The 16662-nt window shown below is 49.8% G+C and overlaps 7 protein-coding genes across 7 annotated transcripts; 4 read left to right on the top strand and 3 right to left on the bottom strand.

Moving 5' to 3' along the window:
- Positions 1-25: 25 nt before the first annotated feature.
- Positions 26-2863, top strand: AGABI2DRAFT_189818 (hypothetical protein). Its single transcript, XM_006454505.1, has 5 exons — positions 26-53; positions 104-1319; positions 1373-1456; positions 1528-2088; positions 2151-2863. Exons 2-5 carry the CDS (start codon positions 111-113, stop codon positions 2598-2600), a joined length of 2304 nt encoding a protein of 767 aa, XP_006454568.1. The 5' UTR covers positions 26-53; positions 104-110; the 3' UTR covers positions 2601-2863.
- Positions 2864-2889: 26 nt separating this feature from the next.
- AGABI2DRAFT_41042 (hypothetical protein) lies at positions 2890-4141 on the bottom strand (the record flags this gene model as incomplete). Its single annotated transcript, XM_006453681.1, is given in 8 exon segments — positions 2890-3063; positions 3118-3287; positions 3345-3603; positions 3658-3738; positions 3775-3782; positions 3797-3877; positions 3933-3978; positions 4028-4141. Coding segments are annotated over 8 exon segments (933 nt in total), but the record flags the coding sequence as incomplete, so codon positions are not given.
- Positions 4142-4180: 39 nt separating this feature from the next.
- Positions 4181-6642, top strand: AGABI2DRAFT_214792 (hypothetical protein; the record flags this gene model as incomplete). The annotated part of the gene is made up of 14 exons (XM_006454504.1): positions 4181-4221; positions 4272-4347; positions 4414-4634; positions 4694-4837; positions 4953-5142; positions 5196-5227; positions 5284-5320; positions 5387-5797; positions 5846-5961; positions 6014-6157; positions 6209-6286; positions 6341-6391; positions 6449-6471; positions 6526-6642. Coding segments are annotated over exons 3-14 (1458 nt in total), but the record flags the coding sequence as incomplete, so codon positions are not given.
- Positions 6643-6794: 152 nt separating this feature from the next.
- Positions 6795-8733, top strand: AGABI2DRAFT_189816 (hypothetical protein; the record flags this gene model as incomplete). Its single annotated transcript, XM_006454503.1, has 2 exons — positions 6795-8337; positions 8396-8733. Exons 1-2 carry the CDS (start codon positions 6945-6947, stop codon positions 8731-8733), a joined length of 1731 nt encoding a protein of 576 aa, XP_006454566.1. The 5' UTR covers positions 6795-6944.
- A 3410-nt stretch (positions 8734-12143) lies between these two features.
- AGABI2DRAFT_189815 (hypothetical protein) lies at positions 12144-13486 on the bottom strand (the record flags this gene model as incomplete). The annotated part of the gene is made up of 3 exons (XM_006454502.1): positions 13208-13486; positions 13022-13159; positions 12144-12957 (listed from the first exon to the last, which is right to left on the bottom strand). Coding segments are annotated over exons 1-3 (1044 nt in total), but the record flags the coding sequence as incomplete, so codon positions are not given.
- A 159-nt stretch (positions 13487-13645) lies between these two features.
- On the bottom strand, positions 13646-14183 carry AGABI2DRAFT_189814 (hypothetical protein). The gene is made up of 2 exons (XM_006454501.1): positions 13928-14183; positions 13646-13876 (listed from the first exon to the last, which is right to left on the bottom strand). The coding sequence occupies exons 1-2, from the start codon at positions 14157-14159 to the stop codon at positions 13689-13691; spliced, it is 420 nt and encodes a 139-aa protein (XP_006454564.1). The 5' UTR covers positions 14160-14183; the 3' UTR covers positions 13646-13688.
- A 117-nt stretch (positions 14184-14300) lies between these two features.
- AGABI2DRAFT_147916 (hypothetical protein) lies at positions 14301-16535 on the top strand (the record flags this gene model as incomplete). Its single annotated transcript, XM_006454500.1, has 4 exons — positions 14301-14470; positions 14519-14636; positions 14685-15558; positions 15610-16535. 4 exons carry the CDS (start codon positions 14301-14303, stop codon positions 16533-16535), a joined length of 2088 nt encoding a protein of 695 aa, XP_006454563.1.
- Between the last annotated feature and the right edge of the window lie 127 nt (positions 16536-16662).

Here is a 16662-nt window from a genome sequence, read left to right as displayed (position 1 = left end):
CAGCGACATTGGCATTTGCACATTCCTTGCCCATCCGTCTATCACAGCCAAAGGTCCTTCGCTCGCCTCTTCGAGCCATTTCCCACTGACCTATTCGTTGCAGGTCCTCCATGGCATCTACGAAGCTCAAAAAAAAATCCAAACAGCATGCCAGACCCCCGTCCATGGCACAAATATCCCAGCCGGCCGTCCAAGATATACCCACTCAAGCCGCATCCTCATCCTTTTCACCCAGCGGTGATTATTTTGCGTATGTATCCCTTGCGGTGGATAAAAACAGACTACGTGTCTACAATGCCACCACAGGACAAGCCATTGCAGATCACGTCGTCGATATTGCACGCATATCCTCTATGACCTGGTGTGCCCTAGACACAACAGCAGCGAATAGCTCAGGCACTCCTCAGCCGAGCAAGAAGAAGAAGAGGAAACGTGATAGTGCTTTGATATCTGACGTCAAAAATAAAGCGACTGAAATTGTGGTTTTGGGCTTGTCTGATGGGAGGATCCTCTGCTTTTCACCCTCACATGGCCGCGTGCTGTACTCGCTATCTCACGCATCTAGTGCTTCTGCGATCTTGGCTACCGCTGTTGAGGAGTACGAGGACCAGTGGCTCGTATGGGCGTCCGGTGCAGATAGTACACTTCGGATGTGGGACATGAAGACGAATAACATTATAGCGAATTGGAAAAACGATGATCGGATACCCTACACATCTTTGAAAATACGACCTTGCGATGTAGATGGCCGAACTGATATTCTTGCTGCAAGTCATAGCATCTACTTGCTGTCCAAGTCTGCATCGGCAGGAACAACCGACCCTAAGAAACTTCACAAAGCAGCCACATTTACCGGACATGCATCCCCTGTCAAATCGACGACGTGGGACCTTTCAAAACCTGTGCCTGCAAGGCTCTTCTCTATGGCTGAATCTGACCGCTTCGTCTACGTTTGGGATATCCTTGACTCACCTGACGTTAGTGGCAAAGCTGTAGCATCTATACCACTAGACGCTGCTGCAAGGTCATTTGCCGTTGCGACTTCTGCAGAGCCTACCGGCCCTTCGACCCTCCTCGCTCTTTCAGCATCCGGAAAAATCACCCTATACCATGTTCCTGACCAAATCATCACCGCTAGCACATCAAACCGTTCTTCTTCAACTCTACCTACACTTCATTTTCGGTCCAGCATCATAGCCGCCTCTGAAAGCGCGCAATCCCCCTCAGATATAATCGACGTATCATTTGTGCACGGGAGACCTGGAAGTATATGCGTGGCGCGACTTGTCCGAGGCATTCGACCAGTGTTCACCACAGTGGTACGCAGTTCTTTTCTTCATGGCGCGGTTCTGGGGCTCAAAAGTCGTTACAGCGCTATCTAGACGACACAGGTCGTTTTATCGAAAATATACAACTTGAGGACGTCCCGGACGTGTCACTTGAGGACAAGCAACCTGTAAGGGGTATATTCCTTCGTTTTCGAAATACTGTATTAAACACAGAAATATTGTTCAATTTTTCTTGCAGCTCATTCACCATCAGCGGTACAGTGAATCTTCTGTTGCAGTTGGTTCCAGCATGGAATTAGGTTATGATGAAAATCCCGATGAAACAACATCCCGAAATATGGATGGGGAGCTCGATGTTAATCTTGTGGAACTCTCTCTGGGTCAGAGATTGGCAACTGTGACCGATGCCGATTACCATCAACCGTCTGATAGTGAAAGCGAAGATGTTACTCACTCGAGAAGTTCTCGAGTAACAAACAAGAAAGAAAAATCGGAATTGGACGTCATTCCTGCGAATTCACTCACACGGACACTCATTCAGGCTCTACATTCTTCTGACACAAAACTCATAGAGACTTGTTTGGCTCATTCGAATTCAGACCTCATTCGAAATACAGTCAAGAGGTTACATTCCCAGCTGGCCATACCGCTCCTTAACGCATGTGTTGAGAGGCTGGGCAGAGGTGCGAGAGCTGCTAACATGAAAGGTGGGGGGGCTGCAGCAAGTGCTCAGCGTGGTATGACCTTGATCATCTGGATTAGGACCGTTCTGACCTTTCACATGGGCCATCTTATGACGGCAAGCGCTTTTCCTTAATCAGCAAAAGATACAACATTGATCATCGCGTGTGACGCTCATAGGTACCGGATCTCGTGGCTCGACTCTCTGGCCTTCATGCCACGTTAACTGCTCGCTTGGCACTCCAGGAAAGCCTTCTTTCACTGAGTGGAAGGTTGGATATGGTGCTGTCGCAGATTGAGATGCGATCCTCGCTTCCACCTACCATCGTTGCAGCAACAAATGGCAAGCGTCAAGGTGCCACAAGAGAGAACTTCGTGAAACAATATGTTGAAGGCGAAAGTGACTCCAGCGGGGATGATAACGACCAAATGGACGTAGAACTCGAAATAGGCGATGATGAAGGTAGTATAGAAGACGTTGAGCTTGGCGGTAGTAGCGAGGGGAGTGAAGATGATCAAGATGAAGATGGGGAAGAGAAGGAGGAAGAAGACGATGGTTCAGGTTCGGATGGCTTCATCGATGATGAGGCTGAAGAATATAGTGAGGATGATGAAGACGAGAGCGAGTGAAAGGTTGAAGCTGCTGGTAAACAATATCATTCAATGTCCTATTAACCATTATTACCATCTTCACGCTTGGTTCGTGCTCGCAGACGGGTCGAAACAGAATGCCTCGTTGACCCGCGAATTATCACCGATTCTGAAGGCTTTGCTTCCTCGTCGCAGGTCTGGGAGATGTTGCGCCTTTTTGATTTTAACGGTAAATTTTGTGCCGTTGACTCAAGAGGATAGTCAAAAAAATGCCAGCGAATAAATGCGCGTACGTTATCACCTGATTATCTTGGCCAGAAGGGGCTACAAGCTTCTGCAGTTCCGGGACATATGCTGACGTGCGACCGCCGACGGTAACCCATTCTATGGTAGCCGGCTCACCAGAAGGCTGAAAATGATCAGCATATAAACGTAATATATACAATATTATCTTACTTACCAAAGCTAAAGGCGAGTGTTTCCTTTTCTTGTTTCCTTTCCCCTGGCCTTCGATGAGGCGACTGCGAAGTTTACGAGTCAGAAAAAGAAAACCTACCCATCGATGTTGAAAGAGCCAATTATCAGGGAATTGGCTATCGTCGGCGTCCACTGAAGTCGCCGTCTCGCATACATATGTGATCTTCTCGTGTAAAACCTGAAGCTGTTCTTGCGAAAGCGTGTTACACCTTTGTTCCGGATGTATTCGTGCATGATATAACACCTCATCTAAAAAGTACTTCCATGAGTGCGAAGATGAAGTGCTGAATCTGGTGAGAGCCATACCGGCAACCCAATTGCCAACCCCCGCACTGAAAGTCTGATCTAAAAGTAGAACTTTGATGGCAATGCCCCTTCGCTTGCGGAAGAGAGTCAAGAATTCTGAAAACGTCGGCATAGAGAGCAAAGGATCGAAACCCAGTTCCGAGATCGGTGGTTCGGTATGTGGAGAAGCGCACAAACGGATACGACCCAATCTCCGAGCATCTCTGAATGCGATTTCTGTAGTCTGACCGTTTTTAGGATTTGTAAGATGTAAAATGAACTACCCAGTTGTGGTTCAGTTGGATAACACACTGATTCAAAGCGTCGTGAGCACCTTCATCCACCTCGGGGGCCATTCGGAGACAGCTGTATCCGAAGGTGCTTCGCGATAGTGTGTAGGCGACTGACCCTTGACCTGCATGGCACGAAGAGTCGTAAGTTAACTTTAAACGGCAAAACCTATGATTCTATACATGCATGGAGCATTCCTGTCATACCGAAGTGCATGACTGGGTGTTTTCCATCACCGTTGAGTTCCATGAAGAAAACCTTTCCTAGCAGGCAAGCCAAGGTCATAGTGCTGACGGTGAAATGGGTTAATGGGCTAACCATATCTATGAGCCCGAATTACTTTTCGGCCAGTCAGGCATGCAGCCTAGAAGAATATCATCTTGAAACTTCACTGTGAAGTGACCTCTACTCACGAACTCAGTAGAAGTAACGCCAGAATACACGATAGTGTCATCCGCCGTCTCCACTTTAGTAATCTCCTTGTCAGCGCCAAGTGCGTTAAGCAACCGTGTCGCTCGTTCCACTTCTACAACGACTCGGTCAATCCTTTTGCCATTAAAAAAGCGGAATTTTCCTACCTGGTAATTCAGGCATAAGGGGATTTGACGTGAATATTCGAATATGTACCGTGACCTGACCGTGACTGATCGGTATTAGCTCAATCACTTTGTTCAGGCGCCAATCACTCATGCAGAAGACCACACATGGATATAATTCGGTGGGTAAAATGATGGTAGGCATCCTCTCACACCGACTTTGGAGACTGCCACTCACTTGGCACTTCAATCCCTTAATCAAGAATCTGTCACCTATTGTCAGAGTGCTGACTCTCGGTTCCGGTCACAATAAACTTTCAAGCCAACTCAATCAGTCTTCGATCACCTTAAGCTTTGGCGGCTCATGAAATGGCTAGCACGGGTTCTTCAAGTCCAGGGAGCGTCAAATCACATCCATCACGTCCACCTTGGGGCCATCGTTGGAGATCCTCGTACTGGTTCACAACTTACGTCGTTGGCCTAGGTAGGCATGCTGTACATGATGTACGCCCGACGGTTATCGACTGATGATTGCACAAACAGGAGTGGCGGTTGATGTCATCGTTTATTCTATCATTATACCTGTCATTCCGTTTCAATTGGAACATCTTGGATACACTGGTATTTCTGCCCTATCTGGATGGTTATTATTCGCCTACGTGAATTGCCTTTTTTCCCTGGCTCCGAGTCATGTTTTCTCATTGTACTCTCTTTGATAAATTAAGTCGGGAGGTCTATTAATCTGTGAGTGGTCGCCATCGTTTCGTTCCCATTCCGTTGATAGCTCATATAATCGTGTAAGCCACAATTCCAATTGCTCTATGGTCAGAACACTACAATGCTCGTAAATACCCTATGATATTCGGTCTCTTTGCTCTTGCAGGCTCTCAAATCATGTTTATGGAAGCACCGACATATGCTGTCATGTGTGTTGCTCGTGTAATTCAGGGTATCAGTTCTTCTATTGTATGGGTCGTCGGATTGGCCTTCCTGTATGTTGCCGATATCGAAGCTGTGAAAGCAGTGCAACTAATAATCCGCACAGCTGTGAAGCAACGCCGCCGGAAATAATTGGGAGTTCGTCTATTATTACTATCTGTTCTCTTCTTGTCGGCTTGACTGTCTGTTTTCAGGACAAATGGGGATTGCTATGGCTGGCCTTTCGTTCGGGTAGGTGAAATCTTCCTTCCCGTTGCTCCTAGTCTCCTTCGACTTAATGACATGACTATTTCACAGCCTGGTGCTTGCGCCACCCATAGGGGGCGTTCTATACAGTCGCTTCGGTTTTCGAGGGCCTTTCGTTTTTGCGCTAAGCGCTGCTTTCCTTGACGGAGTTTCTCGCTTCATCGTCATTGAACCAAAAGAAGCAATGAAGTGGATTCCGGTCCCCATTCTGCGATCAGAGAACGCTGAGCTTCCTGATGAAGCAGTTCAACCTGATTCGAAGAGTGGCGCAGAGGGGAAAGTACAAGAGATTGATCGTGAACCGGATGGTCCGTCCCCTGGGAGTCTCAGGTCTGGGGAAAGGAACCCTCTGGCTGGCATCGAGCAAGTGGTCGAGAAACCCTTGCCTCTCCTTCAGGTGATCGTGAAGCTTTCGAGATCGTCTCGGGCTCTGGTAGCCCTGGCTATCTCTCTCGTTTATGGGTATGTTGCAGGTCGAGAATTTGGACCCGCCTTCTGATACTATGGCAGATTAGTGTACAGCTGCCAAGAACCTCCGTTACCCCTCCACCTCCAGTCGGTCTGGGGGTTGGATGCTCACCAGGTCGGAATTTTGTTGTTGGCCCTTTCCGTACCAATGGTATTTTGTAAGTATATTGTGTAGTGCCCGTTTGCGAAATAAACTAAACTTCTGCCCAGCTTCCCCCTTGACAGGGTGGCTGACAGATATTTTTGGAGCAGAATGGACAGCAACCTTCTCGATGCTCCTTGCAACTCCCTGGTGGGGAGTATTGACCATCGATGACTCGCTCGCTCTATTTGGGGTGGCTTTCGCCTTGGAGAGTAGGTAATCCTTAGGTATAGAAGACATCTAATTTACATAGGGCTCTCCAGGTTTCTTCACTTCGGGAGCTATTTCTCCACTGACTGCCGAACTCGCCGCAGTTTCGAGAAGTATGCAGGGTGTTGGCTGTATGTCTTCCTAGCTGTTGACTTTTCTTCCCATAAACTTATTTCATTGTGAAGATGCTCACATTTACGCCGCCTTTAACATTGCATACGGCATTGGTACCAGCGGTGAGTCCCTGAGGCATCGTAAGATGATCTAAAGGTTGATTTAAATATAATTTTTAGTTGGCCCGATCATCGGCGGACAGGTGAGCTGTTTCAGCGTTTCGACAGAAACAAGTTCCCTCAGGTTGCTTTTGAAGATGTATGATCACATCTCACAGGGCTGGTTTGCGATATGTATGTTTGACTTAGCGATGTTATTGCTTTCGGTTTTGTTAGCTTTTCCCTTCACTGGAGAAAGGCCTCTACTCAAAAGATTGTGTACTGTTTTGAAATTATGAAGTAAATGAAAAACCCACGCATTTGTCACAAAGTGGAAGGGGCCTTTTTTGTAACTCGAGAATATACTTTAATACCTAATAAGGCCGAGACACAGCCACTGTCTACTGTCGTTCTCTCCTCCGTCTTTCCTAGAGTTCAACTTCACCCCACTATTCTGTGTTTGCCAGACGTAAAAATTGATGATTAAACAGGGTTGGGCTACTATTTATTACCAGTAAATTATTTTGGTTTGCTTTCAACACACAAGCTCGGCTAGGCATTCGTTGCGCCAATTCACATGGACGCCAATAGCAACCTCGATCCTTCTCCATTTTCGTCCTCGAATTCTCCCAATGTCGCCGATACCCAGAGGGGCACGAATAATCCTTCCGTTTCGTCTCGCACCGCGATTCCCTCTGTCAATGAAGCTTCTAGAAGCACCCACCGTCAGGCGTCCGTGGCTTTGGACGCTGCATATAATCGTCTTCGCCAGGTTCGTCGGAGTCTCTTGGACCTCTCGGAATCATTGCCGGTGGCCATTTCCCAGCTTCGCCTTCACGTACCGGAAATCGAAGCTGCGCTCGGCCACGATGCAGATATCTCACCACCGGAGATTCAAGCCTCTTCTGCCGCAGGACATGGAGAGGGGTTTGGTGCTAGGGAAGGTGCGACTTGGGGTCGAATTCATTCCGGAGTCCAAAATGACAGGTCACGTCCCTCGGTTGAAAGTCTTTCGCGTTCTGTGGACGTGCAGCGGCCAGCGAGCTCCTCGCTAGGTCCATCGCTTAACGCCCCTCTTACAAACCAAACCGGCTCACAGGCCGGTTCTGCCTTAGAGGACGATGGCGCGACTCTATTGGGCAGGCGAGTTGCTGCTAGATTAGCCGTCGAACCCACAATTGCCGATGGTGCAGCTATCAACCGATACAGGGGTGCGAGGGAAGTTTATGAAGGGGCGATTGATTCCATTGTTTCTGCGACAAGGCGATATGAAGAAGAGCTAGAAAGGCTTGGGCGCGTTGTGGATGAAAGGAGGAGATTCTCTACAACGGGCCCATTGCGAACTATTCCCCGCTCATCCCCAACCTCTGCATATCCGTCACAAGACCGTCACCATGTATCCCTGCCCCTGTCTTCCTCAGGAACTTCACAAACTTCTCAAGCGCCACAGGGATCCTCACTTCATCCCCCAGTGGATCTTGGGGCCGCCAATATTCGTCGACAAAATGTTGGACCTTCGGAACGTCTTTCCTTCCTATCAACCCTTGCGGTGCCAAGCTCACTAGCCCCTTCAAATAATGTGTCAAATCGTCCACTAATCTTTGATGAGTCCTTGAGTGACGCCTCTTCGGAACTGAACAACCCTTCAATGGAACCTAGAAACCACTCTGTCTCCGAGTCCACGTTCCAAGGTCGAAATTATGTTGTGCATAGGACCTATAACCGGGATGGGGAAGAACACATCCACAATATAACAATTGACTGGGGCGACCGTGATCCATTGTCGTGGTTGATGCCTTCCCCAAACACGTCTCGCCGACACAGAATTCGGTTCAATAGCGGCGGTCGTCAAGACTCTGATGTTCTTAGGATGACAGATCCTGTCGTTCCATTGCCATCACCTCTCCCGCCAAATGGCCATCGCCATGCATCTAATAGGTCGAATGATCCGCCCCAGAGAAGAGGATGGGGTAAGTGTATTTTTCATGGTCATTGCCCAATTCAGTGCTTGAATTGACTGTTCGGTAGCGCGTCTTGATCTGGACGGTAATGAAATACCTTCTGATGAAGAAGAGCAAGTGGAACGCTTGAGGACAGAAAGTCGCTTACGTGCGTTACAACACTCCCAAACCCTCGTTCAGGCTGGGGGCACGATGCCACTTCCTGTTTCAACCCCGCGGCTGGAAATTAGATTGTTTCAAAGTACTAACCGCCCCATTGTGTTGAGGCACGATCCATCTCTATCATATCCTGCGGATTTTCTGAATCCTTTACCTATGCCTTTGTCTGAGATGGTGGAGTCGGGGGGCATCTCCAAACCAAAGGCTACCCTTTTGCCACGCCACATCATCGTGGCCGGCCGCTAGATCTCGGATGCAGTCTCTTTTTACATGGAATATTCACATTCTTTTCAAACGTTTCTTCCATTTTGGCTTATCGTTATTCCAGCCATAATGTCCCAGTATTGTCTCTCTTGTTCGGATGTAATGTTTTTTTTTCTTTTTCTTTTTCTTCTGAAGGTTAGGATAGCTTTCAACCATGTTATAGGACATCTGACTACTCCGGATGTACCTTCCCCATGACTATCGGTATGCTGTATGTCTAGCATTTTAGGCTTCCCAGATTCGTTGGTCGGCAATACACTGTAAAATCACAGACGCGTTTGCTCAAGTTAACACAATCTGCACATTGTAAGTGACGCCAACGGCGTTTGCCGTTGGCTTAAAAAGTGTGATTCACAGCAAGCCCGCGTTTTCCTTTAACCGCGTCCTGTACCCCTTCCCTCCCTTGCCGTTATCTACACCTATCTTCCCCAAACGGTCAAAGGTGTTCGAGGGGAACTATACTTTCCTCTTCTAGAGGGGGCTCTCAGTTTTTTTTTCTAAAAAACTCCCCAAGGAAAGATGAGGTGGTTTTACGCGTTAGAACGACTATTCGATGTTTGGGGGAAGTTAGTCCTGCTTTATCTTCAAGAAAAGAAAAGTGATGGATCTAGACGATATCGAACATGTGTAGCATTAGAATTTCCGATGGTAGCCGATTGACAAAAAACGTTTTTAGAAGTGGTGAACTGAGTATGTAGGAAGAGGGTGTGTGTGTGTGTACTTGTGCTACCTTCCAATCTCATAACCGAACTCTTCACATACTTCACCGGTCTGTGAATGTTTGAACCCGGGGTAGTGGGACTCCGTGTTTGTGCGCGGACAAAAAAGAATGAATGACATGACATGCACACACCCATCCGAGTCCCCGCGATTCACATATTGATAATTTTCTCAAATTCTTTTTTCAATATGCATCTATTATAATCACAACATAAAAAGCAATAATTATGAACTACATACGAACATCCTGAGCCAAAAAAAAAAGGAGCGAGTGAGAAAAAGGAATGCCGTATAAGCAGTAATGATCGACTCTAAGTATGTAATACGAAAGCACGAAAAAAAACACAAGAAAAAAAAAAGGTGAAGGTCAACCTTTCATTCCGCAACGGCAACCGGAATACCACGAGCACTAACTTTATTCACCCAAGTTCTAAACCCTCGCAAACTTCCAGTCCCAACACTCTTCGAACTCTTCACACTTCCAACCTCACTACGTACACTTCTTCCCCCATAACTCATCGCACTACGAAAACTTTCATAAGAGGGTGCATTCTTGAGAGGGATAGGTCTAGTAGTTGAATCTAGACCAGGAACATCTTGTCCGATTATCCCTTTCGGTCTCGTATGCGCGATATTGGGTCCGACTGCTCGTTCTAAACTGCCTGATCGGAGATGTCCGTTATGGGGCGTCGAAGACTGGCTTCTTCCATGAGTATTGGGATTAGCTTTGTGGCCGTGATTGACCGAAGCTGAAGAATAGTTATGATGTTGTCGCCTGCTTAGGCTACCATGCAGCCTATTAAGCGATGTGTTTGAGGAAGAACGAGCAGGAGCAGCAGATGACTGATATATAAACGAGGACGACGGCGATGGAGGCATGGAAGGACGCGATGGAAGATGCGATCCCAGTGCATAGGGCCCTGAAATGGGTTTACGGCTGGGCGAAACCGAAGTCCGTTTCTTACTCGTCTCATTGGTATTTGCATTCTCATGAACCGGGGTCGGAAGAGGTTTGAAGTTGATGGGAATTGGATTGCCAATTGAAAGGGTTAATGGAGGAGGCGGCGCCTTCCGCGACGTCAAACCCATGAATTTCTTGAACCCCGAAGTTGAACTCGATTTCTCTTTCTTTTGCTCAGGTGCAGACTCCTTTTCATCGTCAATCTGTTTCACCTCCTTCGCTTCATCCGTTTCCCTCTCCTGTTTCCTTCCCCTCAAAAAGTTCCATCCGAGCCCTTGCTTTCGTTTGAAACTCAACTTGCCCTCCTTCTCCTCTTCTAGCGACTCGTTCCCAAGATAGGTATCAATATCCATGTCAATCGCCTCTACATCAATTCCCATACAATCCTTCAAAACAATGCCTTCCTGTCCCTCACCCTTGACTCCAACAGCTGAAACGTCATCGTCGTCTTCACTGTCCTCATCGTTGAGACCAGATGTCTCTCCATAAATATAGCCATTGCTGTCTTCCTCAGAGAAACCAGAACGATAATGTATTTCGGGTATCTCAACAAATTTGACACTTTTGACGGTGCCTCCACATCCAGAGTTTTTAGTAGACATGGATGATGTGCGAGTGAGTATAGATTTCGCTTTCGGGGGTGGTAATTGCGAACCATGCGGTGTGATGGGCGTACGAGGAGATCGAGACGCATAAGAACTTCCATAAGAACTTCCATGGTGCGATAACGATACAGAAGATGGAGCTTGTGGTGGGAGGGAAGGATGTCGAGTCGAGGCCGACAATGGCATGGCGATCAATGTACCCGCACTTGCATGGTTTCTTCTCTGGAAACCGCTCATGCTAGACCCTCCGAAGTTTGACCTCGAATGAGATGAATAAGAATGAGGATGGGAATATAAGTGCAGATATGAAGGAGCTTCAGAATCGGGAGAAGTCGAAGGTCGCCGTCTAGCCCTCGATGCTCCAGTTAGTTGCGCATAAGCCTGCGATCGAGCAACAACAGCAGCCGCAGTACTCCCGTCATTGATGCCAATGTTGCTACTAGTAGAAGTTTGCCGCTGATGCAAATAATTTTTGTCGCCGCGGCCGAATCCGTGGAGATAAGGGGATGGAGCACCGGTAGAGCTATGGGAGGAAGTACGGGAATTATAGATGCCGGGAGAAACAGGAATTAATGATGGAGTCGTTGGAGTGTAGGGGTGCAATCGAGAGGATGTTGATGAACTAGCGGTTCCTGTGGTGGCTGCCGTATGGCTCGTAGTGGCCGTGGCGATGCTACATTGAGAGTTCAATGATGCCGTCCGATTCCGTGGGACACGACTTCGACCGTTGGTTGACATTCTGATGGTCGAATTTGAAGCCCCCGACAAGGAAGAAGGCGAAATGGATGTGCTCCCACCCATATGGCTGGGGGAGGGTGCTGATGATGAGTTTTTAACACCAAAACGTGTTGAGGGCGCATTCGCTCCGACAGGCACAGGGATCGGTGGGGCCGACGCAAATTTATCGCGTCGATGTGCACGCCTATCTTTATCCGTGTGAGAGAGGGACGGTACTAGTGAAGAAGTGGCTGTGCCATTGAATGTGTGTCTGTCTTTCGGGGGTACACGGGGCGGGATCGCGTCCCTGGGCGGGGTGGGCAACGAGGAAGTCAGGGGTCCAGGTACAGTGAATGTCGGCGTAACAGAGGAGCCCATGACTATCTGAGATCGGGATGGGATGGATTTGAGAATTCGATTTCGCTCAGCTGATGTACCAGATTTAGCCCGGATAGCGGACCAGATAGCCGTGCTAGAACTGTTGTTTGTCTGGGCGCTAGTACTACTTGTAGAGCGTTGCAAGCTGGGTGGCATGCCTCCAGGGTCTGGAATCTTGTCCATTGGTGACCGATGTGTTCTGTGCGTCAGGGGAGAGACACGGATAGCCGATTGCAACTGCAGACTCGAGACACTTGCATTTGCAGCACCCCTCACGCCTATTGCATTAGAGGGAGTTTTTGAAATAGATCTGGGCGAGTCTACGAGTTGACTTGTGGAAGAAATCAGCACGGGTGAAGATGGTCTAGGCATCGCAGCCGCATGTCGCCGGTGCTTGGAGTTGCTGCTAGGTGGGGTATCATCACGGTGCGTGCGAGAAGAAATGGAGGGAGAGCGTGAGAGTTGCGGGGAAGGGCACGCGCTAGCAGACCTGTGTCGGGACGCAAGAGAGTTATTATTGGTGGCAGGTGAGGATGATTTCGGTCGTCGGTAAATCCATTCTGTCTGGTGAAGTCTAGTAGTGCTGCTCAAGGCCGAGGATGAGAATGAAGGAGACGGGGATGGAGAGCTTGACGAGGAGGGATAGTCGTGTGATAGATGTCGAGGGATGTAGTGATGTCGAGGGGGAGTGGGAGGGGGAGTGATAGGTTGTCCTCCCGACTGAAAGGGAGAAGCTATTCTGCTGGAAGTCGCAGGCGAATCGATACTTGGTGTTGACATCGACCCTGACGGACATTGAGGGCGTCGTGGTGATGCCGAGGACGTCTAGAGCATGCAAAAGACATGCGGTATCAGAAGCCGAAAGTATAAAGGACGTCGATCGACATACATGAGGTGAGTTGCAGCGGGATGATAGTCTTCTGTCAGTTGGGAAACCCTCGTCGTCGCTGTCTACACTGGCATCCAAGGAGTGGTGAAACACGGCTCGGAGCAAGGCCTTGGCGTCGCGCTCAGGCGATGAAGATTCCTAAAAGAAGTTGGATAGGTGAGCGTGGTTATGTGGAGGAGAACATACGGATAGGGCATATTGATTCTCAATAAGGGTGCTAGCTGAGAGCCAGGTGAGTTCCTCGAGTGAGAGGGAGATTGTGTCATTTGTAGTGAACATGGGGCAGGCAAGGAGGGGAGAGAGAGAAAGCGGAGGAGTGCAAGCTTGGGCCCTTTTCAATGGACGAGAGTAAGGTTAGGGAGAGGTGAGGGCATCCAAAGTGACTTTGGGTGGTCGCGCAGCCCCGGATTGAAATTGGAAAATACATACCTAAAGCCGCACGGTTTGCACGTGTTGGGGAAGGGGAATGATGCGAAGAAAAAGGAAGGAGGCGTAGCGTGTCAGGGAAGATTGCGGAAGAAGGGGGCACGATTAGATGAAATGGATGCAGGGTGCTGTATGAATGTGTGGCTTTGCGCGGCAATAAAATTACCTTTGATGATGAATAGTCTGGTTCAGCGCACGTGCAAGAAGGACAACGGTGAATTAGGCGGGAAATACAAGTGGTTCATAGAATAGGCCGGTCGGCGTGGAGACCACTCCATATGCCTCTGGGGGATTCTGTAGTGCTCTCTACGGGTCTGCGCTTGAGGGGTTTAATTTTTGCGCCCGACGCGTCGAGTAAGAGGCGGATTTTTTGTTGGATTGCGGTGACTTCTAGGCTGTTGAGGGGGACGACTTTATCGCGGTTGTTGACTGAGGCGGGGATGAGCGTGATGATATGTGCAACAAATGAAAAGTACGCGCCATAGAAACCGCGGACGATGGGCTCCTTGTGATTGCGCTGTTTGACGACAAGCTCGAGATGGGGGTTTTCGCGGGCAAGGTCCTGGAGGCGGGTGCAGAGAAAGGTGCGGGTGTTGTGGGAGGAGGGCCACTTGTCGCAATACTCAAAGACGAGTTTCCTGATCTGGGGTAGGAAAGTGGTGTGGCCGTTGGCGGGCCTTGAGCGGAGGGCGGCGCGGAGGAGGGGCTGCATCGTCGAGTGAGGAGGGGGGGAGAGACGGCGGGTGCGGCGAGAGAAGCGGAGAGTGAAATTGATGGGTGTCGGAGAATGAAGCGGAGAATGAAGGGGTGTGGAGGGTGGGAGAGAGCAGATAACTGGGCCGCAAACGAGGAAATGGCTCGGGCGACCCGCACGGCTGCTCACCCCGACGCGCTCTCCAGAAAACGCAAGCGGAACTCGTCGCCACCCGAGAAAGCGCAGAAAGTCGCGCGCAGTGCCCTGGCTGCACCTGACAGTGTCCTCCCAGACTCGCTGGCCCACAGCATCCTCCTTGTCCTAGAAAAGTCCGCTTACTTTCGCTGTTCTCTGTCCTCGCTCACATTCTCTTCCAGCTCCGACGCGCTCGGCCTCCTCGACCGCGTCTTTCCCCTCGCCTCGACTGCACGCCACGCCCTTTCTCTCCGCTCCCTCCTCGCCAGTCCCCAGCACCACGCTCTCTGCGTCCTCAGGGTATGTATCTCCCATCACCATCACCCCCGCTCACTCTCTCTCCCACAGGCCGCCATCAACAACCTCCGCCCGCTTTCATCTCACCCACGCTCTAGACCCTCCGAGACTGCCTCCCAGCAGCTCCATTTTTGCAACCTCGCTCTCTCCCTTCTCGACCAAGCCTCTGGCCAAATCCCCTCCGCTGACCTAGACACCCAGTCTCTTCTCCCTCCCGACTCAAAGTCACCTCCATCGCCCTCTCTCGCAAACCGCCGCTATGCCCTCGTCCAGCACCTGCCCTCGGGTGACTATTGGTCCTCTCTCGACTCGCGCCAACCCTCTTCCTCCCCGACACTCCCCCTCAAAGACCTCCCCACTGGCCATGCAGAGCTCGTCGCTGTCCTCCCCACCCCGTCCTCATCCCACGACCCTAAACCGCCCCCCACCCTTGGCTCATATACTCCATCTACAATTCACCCAAAGAAATCACTTCCCTCTCAAAGGCATGTCCCGTCAAGTGCTTTCCTAGATTATGGCCCATGGGCCACCTTTGCGCCCTCTATAGACCACGATTGCGAGATCGTCGGTCGTCGCGAGCTCGGAGAGGTTCTCTGGTTCAGACACGAAAGAAAACTCCAGCGTCAGGCAGAGCTATGCGAGTCCCTCCAGAATAGCGGGACGATCACCCAAGTTGAGCCAGCAGAGCACTTTGTCGACGCGGATGTCGATGCGGATGTTGAATTCGCCGATATTTTCCCCCCGGAAACCATCCAGAACCTCAAGGCTGCCTTGGATAACGCCGAACTCGAAAATCTCGTCGACGAGCTCTTATCTCGCAATCAACGTGCACTCGTACGGCTGCAGGAGCTTCAAGTCACCCGTCTCACCAACCCTGACGTGGCCGCTACCACACTTGATGAACATTCTGAGGAACGGGAGATTGGTATGTATGACGTATTCTTTCATTTCCTCCCTCATTTTAATCCTCGCACAGCTCACAACATAGTGGAATCTCTCGAGATCCTCACCTCCCTTCGACCTCGAGCCGCCAGCGGTCAAGTCATTTCCATCGTGCCACCTACCTCTGTTCTACGGCAATTACACAAAACACTCGCATTAGAGCCTCGATCCAGCTGGCGCGGAACTTTAGTACCCACCCGATCTACTGCCCTCCGTGATGATTCGACTGTCAAAGTTCGACCCAGCTCCACTGTACCAGCCGCAGCTTCCTCGTCCTCGTCCCCTGCCCCCACCTCTGTTACTCCTTCAGCTCCCGCTGCCGCACCCACGACCACCCCGTATGCAGGATACACTTATGCATATCAAGCTCAGCAAGCTCAAGCGTACCGGCCTGCAGCCGCTGCTACCAATGCTGCGACATACTCTGCATACAAATCAAACAGTACATCCTACTATCAAAATTATATGCAAGGGGCACAACAGCAGCAACAACAACAACAACAACAGTATTATGGGCAACAGGCTTATGGAGCTGGCGCAACAGGTCAACAACCTTATGCGGCATACTCGAACTGGTTCGCCCATGCTCAATATTCGCAAGCTGCTGCTGCTGCAACAGGAACGGCTTCAACTGGCCAAGGAACCCCTCAACCAGCCGCACCAACGACGGCTTATGGTGCCTACTATCAGCAACCACAGCAACAGAAGGCACCCGGGAATTCCACCAGTGCGACGGTTGCGACACCCCCTGTCGCGAACACTGTTGCAACGAATAAAGCGGGAACAGGAATTGCTACAGGGGCTTGGGTGGGTTATGCGGGCCAACCGCCAGGAGGTGTAGCCCCCACTTTACCCGCCAGTATGAGAACGACAACGACAGCGGTGCCCGTTGCGAATGGATACCAGCCGCAACAGAATTATTATGGAGCATATCAGACGCCGCAAACGTCTGCCAAGTAATCATTCCTGCACTTTATCAAAAATTAAGTTAATGGTGTCTTTATTCCTGTCAATTTTTGGTCCTTGAAGTGGGGTTTTTTTTTAGTAAACGGTTTGATGTATATATAAGGGCTAGACACTTATCATA

Source organism: Agaricus bisporus (assembly GCF_000300575.1).
Source record: "Agaricus bisporus var. bisporus H97 unplaced genomic scaffold AGABI2scaffold_1, whole genome shotgun sequence".
In the NCBI taxonomy this organism is placed as follows: Eukaryota; Fungi; Basidiomycota; class Agaricomycetes; order Agaricales; family Agaricaceae; genus Agaricus; species Agaricus bisporus.
Note: the sequence above shows the minus strand (reverse complement) of the source record. Positions and strands in the feature narration are given on the sequence as shown.

Bases quoted from the DNA above. Each gene is read 5' to 3' on its own strand.
- AGABI2DRAFT_189818 (XM_006454505.1), top strand. From the start codon at position 111: ATGGCATCTACGAAGCTCAAAAAAAAATCCAAACAGCATGCCAGACCC. The intron at 1,320-1,372 runs GTACGCAGTTCT...AAGTCGTTACAG, and splicing joins GACCAGTGTTCACCACAGTG to CGCTATCTAGACGACACAGG. The intron at 2,089-2,150 runs GCAAGCGCTTTT...TGACGCTCATAG, and splicing joins ACATGGGCCATCTTATGACG to GTACCGGATCTCGTGGCTCG.
- AGABI2DRAFT_189814 (XM_006454501.1), bottom strand. From the start codon at position 14,159: ATGCAGCCCCTCCTCCGCGCCGCCCTCCGCTCAAGGCCCGCCAACGGC. The intron at 13,877-13,927 runs GCGCGTACTTTT...TCCCCGCCTCAG, and splicing joins CATCGTCCGCGGTTTCTATG to TCAACAACCGCGATAAAGTC.